This window comes from Pempheris klunzingeri, chromosome 22, assembly GCF_042242105.1.
Source record: "Pempheris klunzingeri isolate RE-2024b chromosome 22, fPemKlu1.hap1, whole genome shotgun sequence".
NCBI classification, from domain to species: Eukaryota; Metazoa; Chordata; class Actinopteri; order Acropomatiformes; family Pempheridae; genus Pempheris; species Pempheris klunzingeri.
Genome location: NC_092033.1, coordinates 15,904,505 through 15,916,873, shown reverse-complemented (window position 1 = coordinate 15,916,873; position 12,369 = coordinate 15,904,505). Strand labels below are relative to the sequence as shown.

General features: G+C 41.0%; 1 protein-coding gene across 1 annotated transcript; it reads right to left on the bottom strand.

Moving 5' to 3' along the window:
* Positions 1-4,959: 4,959 nt before the first annotated feature.
* Positions 4,960-12,077, bottom strand: LOC139221950 (NXPE family member 3-like). Its single transcript, XM_070853895.1, has 7 exons — positions 11,944-12,077; positions 11,495-11,560; positions 10,273-10,731; positions 7,188-7,483; positions 6,499-6,569; positions 5,654-5,860; positions 4,960-5,572 (listed from the first exon to the last, which is right to left on the bottom strand). The coding sequence occupies exons 1-7, from the start codon at positions 12,040-12,042 to the stop codon at positions 4,968-4,970; spliced, it is 1,803 nt and encodes a 600-aa protein (XP_070709996.1). The 5' UTR covers positions 12,043-12,077; the 3' UTR covers positions 4,960-4,967.
* Positions 12,078-12,369: the final 292 nt, after the last annotated feature.

Genomic DNA, 12,369 nt, shown 5'->3' with positions numbered 1-12,369 from the left:
GGTGACCAGAACAGCTGATTTAGACATGTAAGGACCAAGAAAACCTCCTGTCTGCAAGGTAGGAGGAGAACCAGTCCAGGGCGCTCCCAGAGACACAAATGCTGCGATGAGGGCTAGCAACACCAGGACAGTGCATTTACCTCATTATATCAGTGCAGACTCTGAGAAGAACTGTTTTAGTGGAATGCTTTTAATGAAAGCCTGATTGAAATTCATTAAAAGTGTTTTTGACCGTTAAAATGGCAGTGAGCTGTTTAGCAACAACTTTCTCTAAAATCTAAGAAATAAAACGTAGCTTGGATATAGGCCTGAAGTTTTACAAAAGCGCACTGCACACTGTTGTGTCTATAATCTGCCATGGGACAAACTTTAATTTACTCAATGAGGATCATAGCAATGCATTCAAATATCAGGTGTTAACACAATAGACTGCACTTTAACCCTCCTGTTGCATTCTGGTCAAATCTGACCGATTTACAAGTTTCCTCTCTAAAAAAAAGCGCAGTAAATTTCATCCGTTTGTCATGAGGTTCTGTGACTTTGTTCACACGTGGCATTTGAACACATAAAATGAATCTGAAATATTTTTATAAAAGTGTGTGTGTTTTATGGAACTTGTATACACCCATGTCATTCCCAGTCAAAAATGCACATATCTACTCTCCTTTCTCACACCTCAACACGCAGGTGCAGACACACACCAATGCGCGCACACTTCCATGGCAACCACCTGTTGACAATATAGTTTCTACCCCACAAGCTTTGTGTGCCACAGATGCTGTGTATATATTTGCAAAGAACATGCAGCGACCTCAGTATATTGCCCAACATGCTCATGAGAGGACAAAACTGAGGAACATTGGGATGACACTGTCTTTTCAGAGCTATGAAAGAAAATTTTAAATGTGTTCATACAGTGTATGGTTCAAGCATTACTTTTCCCTGTGTACATTTGGGCTTTTGTTTTCAATAAATAAATCATAACGGTCAGTTTTGACCAGGAACATTTTGTGCCACAGTTTAGATAATTAAACATAAGAAGAAGATAGGAGAACTGAATCTTACTCAAGTCAAAGTCCAGTTACAAGTCTGGACAGAATGAGCTTTTTATCAAAACAAATATTGAAATACAAAATGTACAGTAAGAATTTATTTCCTAATCATTTGAATTATGTGTTTTAATGAAAATAAGCATTATAGATGACAACAACAAAATAGGAAACAAAAAAGGATAACAATTGTAATTTTGACCACTCTACACTGACTTCAGGATGGTTGAAATGATTTTTTGAACAGTTCCAGAGCAATGGTGAAAAAGTTAGCCTTGTGTTTTGACAATAAAGTAAGCAGAAAGCCTGCAGATGGAGAGGCCGGGGATGGCCCTCTATGTGTCCTGTCTAACTGGAGTCTGGTTTGGGATTGCTGCCCAGTGCAGGTGTCAAACTCCAGGCAGTCTACATTGAACACGCAACACAAGGCTGCTGCAACACTACACGTCCACTATAATTAATTAAACGGGCTACACCTGATGTGAGAGCAGTGCTGCGTATGCCCAACGCCTGTCATATGACTCGGCCTGTAGCCCCCAGTGACAGAAATAGTAATTTTACACTGGAGTCGCTTGTCTAGTCAGTTTGTTCGTGTTATTATGTGACTTTGGTGTTTTACAGGGTTAGTTCAGATCCAACACAATATTTTTGTAACACACAAAATCACAAAGGGATCGATCAAGGCAGCTTTAGAACAGCCACTCCTTTGTTTGGGTGTTTGTCTGGTGGGTTTGTATAGCATCATACAATGGCTGTTTGTGGTTAAACAAAAATGCCTATCTCTGTATGTCTGTCAGACACTTAAAACAATCTGAGCCTGTCAGTGGCAAAAAGAAACAGTTTTTTTAGTTGATGTACTTTGATCTGGCACAATTGAGCCTGAGTGATTGCATTACAGCCATGCCAGATTGTTGGGGTGTGTGCTCTTGGCTGACAGTTGAGGCTGAAATCAATCAGTACAGGTGCCTCCCGGGGTTATGTGAGCTTTCTAGTGCATATTACATTCATTTTAAAATGAGACATAATGATATATAAAATGTGATACTGGACATAACATTGGTTTTATTTCTACAGATGCGTTGAAATAAATCGAAAGGCGCTGCTTTCAAACTGACCATGATGTGTATTTAACAATGAATGATTAACCACATGTCTCTTTGTGTTAATACCAACCTTGCTCCAGATGCCCAGCCCATGTCGCCTGTATCAGCCACCACCTATCCTACAGCCCCTCCTTTAGCCCCTGGCGTGGTTCAGTCTTTCACCCTCATAGCTCCCACAGCATTAACAGGTCTCCGAGCGATTCTCAGAAAAAAGGTCTGGTCAGTAGTCTACTATGGATGGTGATCAAGATCAAGATATCCTGGGAACCCTGTTCTTCCTTATGGTCATAGACTCAGACACATTCACACACCAGCCCTTCTCTATTCTTTTGTTTGAGGTAGGTGGGGGCCTCCGCCATTGTTAAGCCCTCTCAGAAGGTGTCACATGACAGGCTCACTTTCTGCTTAACCCAGCCAGCGATGTACAGTACTGTGCAAAAGTCTTAGGCAGGTGTGAAGAAATGCTTTCAAAAATATTAAATTTAGTTGTTTATTTTTATTGATTTACAAAATGCAAAGTGTGCAACAGCAGATCAGTATTTGGTGTGACCACCCTTTGCCATCAAAACAGCATCAGTTCTTCTAGGTACACTTGCACAAAGTCAGGGATTTTGTAGGATCATAGTCAGCTGTATGATTAACCAGTTATACCAAACAGGTGCGAATGATCATCAATTTCACATGTAAGTTGAAACACAGTCATTAACCGAAACAGAAACAGCTGTGTAGAAGGCTTAAAACTGGGTGAGGAACAGCCAAACTCTTCATGGCACAAAAGAGACTGGATAAGGAGATACTTGGTGCTGAGCAGCGGTGTTGCTATACTATTGAATAAGAAATTAAAGTTCAAAGTTAGTAATGTATTAAGAGACCCATCAGAAATACATGTTTTAATTTAAAGACAAGACAAAATGGCAAGAACTGAATGTCAGACATTCCACTGATATGGTAGTATGGTAGTTTTAAGAATAAAAAGCTAAGCCAATAAGAAAACAAGAATGAAATGAGGACTAAACTGTGTAAGTTGAAAATGGAATATGGTGACAATGTGAGAAGCAAATTTAATATTAACTGAAAAGAACAAAACCTCTGACAATGCAAATCATTTGACATTGGACGTTTTCCACCCATGTTAAATTATTCCCAAGTTACATACATTATACACATTATAAGTTATAAAAAACACAAGGATCCTTTCATCTGTACCAACTATCGTCCAATATCATTAGCAACTTTTGCACATTTTCTGACATATGTTTCAGAAACAAATAAAGCATGTCTTACAAGTACAAAAAATATATCTTATTAAGTCCAAAAGAATATCCAATGATCTTTAGGACAATCTTCCTGCCGTCGTTGTTCTGACATTATTCTCACAATCATCCTGAGGAATTTGCCCTCCACAACAGGAGGTGGCACTTTGACACTGTAAACACTCTGTTGTTGTAATGACCTATGTCTGCCTTGCATGCACCTTGTGGGATCAGACATGATTTCTATGATGACATACTGTTTAAAAACATTATAATCTTTGTGGGTGTTCGTCATGATGACACGTTTAGTTTATGAACGCTTACAAGGCATCAGTGCTTTATTAGACTCAGGAGAAGCAGCATTTCCTTGCTAAGATTTGAATCCAAGATGAGGTTGTATGTAATATTCAGCAGAATATTTAGCAGAACTGTAGAGAGACTAGCCGAAATCTCCATCCCCAGTTTTCATTCAAGATGATTGTTACTTTACTAGACAGGCTAGAAAGCTGGGTGGGACTTTCTGGTACAGTATTGAACTGGTCTGAATCCCACTTGGGGGACAAGAGCTACTTTGTGTCTGTAAGATTAAGTCGCCAGCTGTAACTGTTGTATTGTTTATCTTGTTGGCAATGTAGCAACTCTGGCGAACAGGGCACCTTAGTTTTTTATTTTATTTATTTTTTTGGTCCCAGTAATGCCGTCATGTTGGCAGAATGGTGTGGATGCCATACCTCCTAATGCGGAGACCAGCCAGCCGTTGTCTTTCATTGTAGAGCAATAAAGTTCCCGCTGTCTCAACCACAGCCTTGAGCCTTACATTCTATGCTTCCTGCCATCCATTTGACGCCCTACTACACATCTTTAAAAAAACACAACGCAGAGTAGGTGCCGTGACCCAGACTGTGGAATTCTGAGACCAAGGACAGAGACTGGCGATACTCTACAGCCGATTGGACAGACTACGAGAACATTTCCAACACTAATATGCATCGCTAACAGCATCTGGTGAAGTGGACATTTGGTGCATTGTGTTTAGAGAGGCCTAAGCATTATATTGGACAGCTGAATTCCTGATTCAGGGGACATTTTAGCAGAAGAACATTTTTTCTCATCAGCATATCCTTGAAAGTACAGTGTGATGCATCCATGTGTTGCAGTTTGTCAATTATATAATGTGGATGCTGTGGATTCATTCTGACATAAAGGCTCTCCTGAAGGAGAAGGAGAAGGAGAAGGAGAAGAATAGGGCCTTTAGGTCAGGGAATAAGGAGCTGAGAAGCTGATGATATAGATCAAGGAGGGGAAAGACACCTAGAGAAGGAAGATGGTAAATGGTCTATATTTGTATAGCACCTTTCTATTCATTTCAACTACTCAAAGCACTTTTACATTACATCCTCTTTCACCCATTCATACATTATTCATTCAGGAGGATTGATTCTGAACTGACAGGGTTAGTAGGTGAGTGTCATATCCAGAAATCTACACTCCCATCAAGGTAAACACATGCATACGTTTTCCAAGTGCTCAATGTGCTTCTCCTTGATCTAATTCCACTTCAGTTAGTGAATTCCTACATCTTCATTTGTGAATCCTCCCCAATCAAACAAACGTCTAGTCACCCTTTGAGGGCATGCGTAGGACAAGATAACGTCAATCATATTCTTAATGATGGGAGGTTGTGGGTGAAGGCTGTGCGGCAGGTAGTGGGCCAGGGTCATCTCCCAGGCGTCCACCAGATGAACATTCAGACCTTTGAACATGGCTCTGAGCACCTTGTCACGCAGCAGCGAGTACCAGTCACTGTTGGTTAACGTCTCATAAAGCCCTAAAGCTTTGAGATTCGCAGTCCGGATGACAACCAGCGTGCCTGGAGCCCTGTCCAGCAGCCGGACCACTGCCCTGCGGATGCTCTGCAGCCGCCGGATGTAGACCTCAATGGGGAAAGTGCTGAAGTGAGACCAGATGCCGATCACTATGACAGTGTCAGTGCCTCCTTTTACGTCATCGAGTTCATTGGCAATGTAGCGCAACTCGCTTATTGGGACGCTGGAAAAACGGATAGGAGGGCCGTGACAGCGGTACGTCACCAAGATGTTGTTTGCATAGTCCAAGGCCTGGAATGGTCCAACTTGCCTCCGACTGTGCAGGTTAATCTCCTTAAGATCTAAAAGCATGACAGAGGGAACAGATTAGGCTGCAGTGTGAACAAAATCAAATTGTTGATGAATCTCTGTGGATCAGCTACCTGGTAGTACTGCAATGAGGTGTTCAAACCACTGCCTGATGGTGGAGTCTCCATACAGGTGGACCACCTTGCCTTTCAGACACTGACTGATGGCAGGGGGGTTGAATTGGCGAACTGTAGTCGCAACTAAGCTTCGCCACACACCCTGGTAGTAATAACCAGAGAGTCCAGACTTCAGACTACTGCTGCTCTTCGCCTCTGGTTGTCCTGAGAGGAAATTAAATAAAAGGGGGGTAATTTTTTATATTTTATATATTAGTCATTGTTCAGATATGTCATGGCCACACCAAAACTACATTCTCTCTCTAATCTGCATGTGGCACTAAGCCCAAGTCAATTAGTTATTACTTAAGATGTAAATCTTTCCAAATGTATCTAAAACCTGGAAGGGGAGTATGTCATTTGTTGGACTATTTTCAACAATGGATGGAGTGCCCACTTCATTGTGATAAAGGAACATGTCAGATACAACAGTGTGATTCACACAGGCAATTCAGGCATTTTTTATATTATTTTTTTTATTCTATTTTTCAGACTTGTTGACAATAGGAAAAATAAAAAATACTATCACTCTAATTCTTTAAATCCCCAATATGATCATACTCACTATTCACATAGCTTTGTGACTTTATTAAGAATGTGCTATATGAATAAAATAATACACAAGTAGGATTATACAGCTCTATCCTCCAAGCACTCCTCTCATACTTGTCTGAATACATCTGAATACGAAGGAAAAAAATGATAAAAATGATTTCTCTCTGCCTGTTTTACTTTCAATGTCTGTAGCACATTCAGTTTTGAATTTATTCTAAGCAGGAGTAAAAAAAGAAAACATGCTTTACCTTCCTTCTTGGGCAACACGGTGACATTGCCAGGTCCTGATGCACGAATGGGGACTTTCATGTTTACGCCACTGAAGAAAAGGACAGGTTATAAAATATTTTCTCCGCACACTATAGCATCAAATCATGAAATACAAGGAAGGAGGACACAAATTTTCAATTGTTCTATGAAGTTAAAACTAGAACAATCAAGTAATAAAATGAGAGAGAACTGCTTGAAAGTTTATTCATCATTACATGTACCTAGTTAATATAAATCCATTATGTGAGTTAAAGCTGTACTAATAACTGTTTTCATATGAACAGTGGGACTAGTGACTGTAGTGTGCAGGGTGTTGCTCACAGTGATGAACCCGCAGACAATCCTGACAGTGTTTTTCAGCTCATTGTTGTGGTTTACTGTTTTAGATGAGTCTCGCTCTCATCAACATATTTCATTAGAGGCAACTGTGTTCATCAAAGAAAGCTTTGACTGACCAATTTCGCGTTACCTACCACTAATGGAGCAACTTGACGATGTTAGCAACTAGCAGCTAGGACATATTTGTGTCAATGGTTTGTGGAGACCAAACTAGAACTGAAAGGAGAGTGAACCTTGGGCTTAACATTTGCCATTAACACACCTCATTGTCAAGCCATTTATATTATCTTAGACTGTTAACGTCCTTAAATTCTCTCCGCCCACTCACCTTTGAAACAGGTTCTCCTCTTTTTTCTTGAGTTTTTGTATGAATCCTCCCACAAAGTGGTTGATCCGGGCACCACAGCTCAGCTTCTTTGGCTTGAAGCAGAACCAAGGCTCACCTGTACGGACGTCAGTGTAGTTGCACACCGGAAGCTGAGTTGGGCGCAGGCAGACGTTACAGAAGGTAGTTTCAGAGATCGGGCCTGAGCGGAAGATGCTCTGGAAGCGAACCCTGTCAGGTTGCTCATTGGACAGCCTGCGCAGCAATGTGACAGCCTCACTAGGGTGAACCAGGGTCACCTGGATTGGACAGACAACCAGAAGTACTTTCATTTTCAAATGAAATAAAGACAAGTAAAGACAAGTAAAGAGATATTAGAATATTATAATTATAATGACATTCCTTATGATGTAGCACACTTTGTTTCAGGCATAAACCAGATTAATGTCTCTCGAGGGAGGTGTCTTTTTTTAGTCCCTCATAAACAAACAAACAGCAACAGAAAAAGCTAATGTAAAGTCAAGTAACAATACTTTGTGTAATTAAAGGTTAGAGGAAGGTGGTGTTGCATGTTTGTTATTTTTACAGTTTGAATATCCTTTGGAATGTGGTGTTTTTTTGGTTGCTTTTTTTCATTTGCTTTACCAGCAGGCAATTAAGACACTCCCCAAGAATGCCCAGGGCACATTACACAATCAAGAGAGATGTGTTGGGGCAGAGGAGGACTGACAAGCACTCTGCTTGGGCCAGACTGCAGGTTGGCAGACGAGAGAAGGATCTAGTATGGTGTGGGTCGTGGACAACAGTGGACAACCACAAGGATGTCCAGCACGACAAACAACTGGGCTGGTGAGGATGATGTAGCCAGTGACATGGAGGAGGAATGGCAAACTGTCTTAACCGACCAGCACGTCAGAAAGGAGACAGCCTCTCCAAACAAAAAGTTACATTGCTACTGCCTCCTTTTAAAGACATGTATGTCTGTATCTAATGTTAAACCAAAGACAAACTGGTTATCCGAGACAACATTACATGTGCAATACACAGTGTGGAGGAAATAACAGACTACACTTACATTTTTCTATTATACTTATGGCACTAGGACTAACTAGCTCTAAACTACAATACAAGAACAATGCTATTTCTTTATTTCCATGCCATGTTAAGTTAATGAGTTAATGATTGCTAGGTAAAGTAGATAACATTTACTAGGGACTGTTTACTGCCTATTTTCCTGTATTTAACCAGGAAGTCCCACTGAGATTAGAAATCTCTTTTACAAGAAAGACCTGGCCAAGGGAGCAGCCATATAAAATCAAAAGCTATATAAACCAGATACAGTAGTCCCTCGCTATAACGCGGTTCACCTTTCGCGGCCTCGCTGTTTCGCAGATTTTTTTAGTGCAATTTTGCATGCTTTTTTTTTACAGTGTATGAACGCGCATTGTGTTCTGCGTCCTGATTGGCTATGGGACTGTAGACCAATGTCAATTAATCTCCTCCGTGCCGTGTCTCTGTACAGTACAGAATGCGTTCGGCTTGCCAAATTTACATAAATGTTCAATCGCTAGCAGTGTGACTTTTAAGTGCTGCCTGTTTGCAAGACAAAGAAACAAGTCAAACAAGAGATAAATGTGAGAAAATGTTAATGCCTGTCTGAGAAAAGTGTATAAACTGTATGGTGAGGGGTTTTGCAGCCTTAAAATATATATAATAATTGTAAAAAATAAAGCTGACTACTTCGCGAATTTCACCTATTGCGGGTTATTTTTAGAACGTAACCCCCGCAGTAAACGAGGGACCACTGTACATGATACACAAATAGACAATAAACAGTTAAACAATAAAACCTATGACACCTATTTTCAGGATAGTGGCCTCTCAAGAAAAACAGTGACATTCCTACTTCACTGTATGATACTCTTAAACTCATTAATGGATATGAATGTTTCTAGTTTAAGAGTTAAGAGATGGTGGCTAGAAATGAGACCTGAGTCAGCCATCATGTGTTGCCAGGGTCAAAGAAATCTGCCCTGAGGCCTTCAGAATCAAAAGTGCAGGCGCCCGTAGTTTAAAATACATCGAAATTAAACTGTTGCTTTAACCAAGCAGATTTCGAGTTGGTGACCCCAGGGCCTTCTAGCAGGCGTACTATGACGTCAGTATTTTCACGTGCTCTGATTGGCTGGTCAGAGAGCTTAGCCAAAGCTAGCAATTCTTATCTGTAGCGACCTGCACAAGCTAAAACTTTATCATAATCGTAAGTATTAATAGCAGTTTTTTTTAACCCACAATGGCTGACCAAGAAAAGCTTGACATTTTGAGGAAATGCCGGCCACCGCAAAGCTAGCAGGCCTGTCCCAGCCGGGAAAAGGGTTCGTCCACCACTTTCAGGTCAGCAACTACGAGCGGTACCTTTGGCCTACAGGCTCAGAGGAGCAAATTGTGTTGCTGAGAATGTCTGATGTTGGCAACTGAACGACTCTGTGTTTGCAGCCGAGTCGGTGGTTAGAATGTTTGGTGACTTGTTGAATTCTTTTAATTGGGTTTCTTGCTTTAGTGATGACATTCATTCTCCAGCATGAGATACCTGTCTGTGATGCAACTTCCCGTTAGACTGCCTTTCTGTATAATATTGATGGTTTCTATAGCCGTGACGTCATAATGATGGTATTAAGAGGTGGTTTGATTCAGGTAGGATGCCACTGAAGGCCCAGGTGTAAAATGAACGGCCCGCCACTGCTAAAACTACATAAAGTTTGGAGTAGTATCAAGTTTGGAGTATTTGTATAGTGCCTGTAAAGTGCTTTTAAATTGCATCCTCATTCACCCATTCACACATCATTCATACAGGAGGAATCTAAGTTGGAGGAGACTGTTCTTTTACACACATTCACACACCGAAGCTATTCTTCAGGAGTCTTAGCCAGGGACACTCATAGGAGCCGGGGATCAAACCACCGACCTTCTGATTGAGGGATGACCCACTCTACCCCTGAGCCACAGCCACCCTAACAAGTGTGGCAACAGTAAATAGCCTTATTGGATGGCCAATTAATACATGTAACATGATGGTGTTTAGCATCACCTGAACCTGTGCGCTTCCTTCCCACAGTAAAGTGAATACAGCAGAGTAGCTGCCATTGAGATGATCCACCACATGTCCAGCCACACCTGCACCAAGCGTCAGGTTGTGCAGCCGAGCGAGTAAGAAGTCTCCCCCAGACTTCTTGGGATGTCCCTCGAAGTCATACATGTTGATCCTAACCTCCAGCTGATCCCCTACATGCCACTGTCCTCCTTCTCTCTGTGGTGGTAGAATGATGAAGTTGCTGTGGGCAGGATCAGTGGTCTTCTCCAGAGAAAGAGGATCTGGCAAAATTGGAGTTTCAGGCCAAGTAATGGACTCTAGTAGGAGGCGTTCCTCCTGAGCGTCCTTAAGGGACAGTGGCTTGAAGGTGCAGAAGCCTTGATGCATGTCAGGGACAGTGGAAACTCTTGGGACAATGATGGTGGTGTTTATGGAGGAGTTCACTTCATGCTGAAACTGGGGTCCAGACAGAGAGAGAGACGTGACAAAGATGCATCAAATAAATAAATAAATAAATGTAGCTAAATAAAACAATAACATCTAAGAGAAAAGATCCCTTTTACCTCAATACAATTTTTGAAGGGTTTGATAAGAAGTGTTGATCTGTTAGCTGCAGGCAAGTTTGCATGTGGCATATGCAAAACATCTTTCATTTCACTGATTAGTGGAACATTGCAACGTGCCATATAGGATGCTAAACCTTTACTTACGGTAAAATAAAAAACCCCTAATGGAGATTTGATGGAACAAAAGACTCTTCTGCTTTACTCCGAAAGATTTGACTGGGACATGTCTCTGGCAAAATGACATAATTATAAATATTACTGTAACACAATAGCATAAATTGACATGCAACTATGAAAATTGGCAGGGAGTATCCTGCTGCAAAGGGGAAAGTAGCCAAGTAGCCAAGATTGTGGAGCTTGATGCTATTCTGTTTTGAAATATCACTCACAACATTCCAAAAGGCAAAAAAAGATGACCTTATCTTAAAAATTATAGTTGTTGTGAGTGAAATTCTTCACTTTGCGTCTTCTTTCATACTGGTATGGCTATTTATGCAAGTATAGTACATTAATATTTACATTTACAACATTTCAACAAAAACATGTCCCAAAAAAGGGGTTTTGGACCCCCTGAGAACAATTAGTCCGATGATTAAGGAGGATCTTTAAACTTTGAACACAACAAGGCAGTAAATGGTGACTGCTACAGTTACCATTATCTCTTTAGAAGTAGAGTTTTCTCGAGCTTGTTCCAGCTTACTGCCGCTGACTTCAAACCACTGAGGAGAGCACAAAGAGAAACAGAAAGGTAGAAATCAGAGGTAAAGTAAAACAGATGATTCAGGATGAATCTGAACCTTAAAAACATTTGTAAAGATTTGTATTCAATGGTAACAAATGTAAACCAGGAGATTGGAACATTGATGGTTTTGGAGTCATCGTGAAATGGGAAGGAATACAGCCTTATTCTTTACTTAGAAGAGCTGCTGAACACAGGGCAGGACTATGAAGAAAAATACCATGTAACTCAAATTGCATACATTTGCAATGAGCAACACCACTAAGCCACATTGGATATGAAAACAATATCTTAAAATCCAACATGAAACACTAGAAACTGGGTCCACTCTTCAAGTAGTCCCACTGAAACCCAAGTTATCACCTGCAGGACCTCCATATGACGTAGCACAAAGATTGTTGCAGCCAAAGCCAGAAAGAGGAAGATGGTGCTGTACTTTGGAAGGCAAAGGCTGACCTTCATGATCAGTCTTCATCTGTGGCTGGAGGGTATCACTGTGTCCAGGTCACCTGCTACTGGATGAAAGAATGGAAACAAACTGTTTAACATGATGATTCGCTCCCAGGTGACCCTGTCATGTACCCTTTGCCAACATAATGTAAATATCTGAATACATCTGGACACTGCAATCTTTTGCAGTTTGACGCCACACAACTAATCTGTCTTCACTGTCATTCCACAGATCAGAGATACTTCCAGTTTCCCCACTGTTGTTCAAATGTACTTCTGTAAATGCAACGATGTTATTATCATAACTGACCTTTTAATGCTCTCTGGTTCTGCTCACAA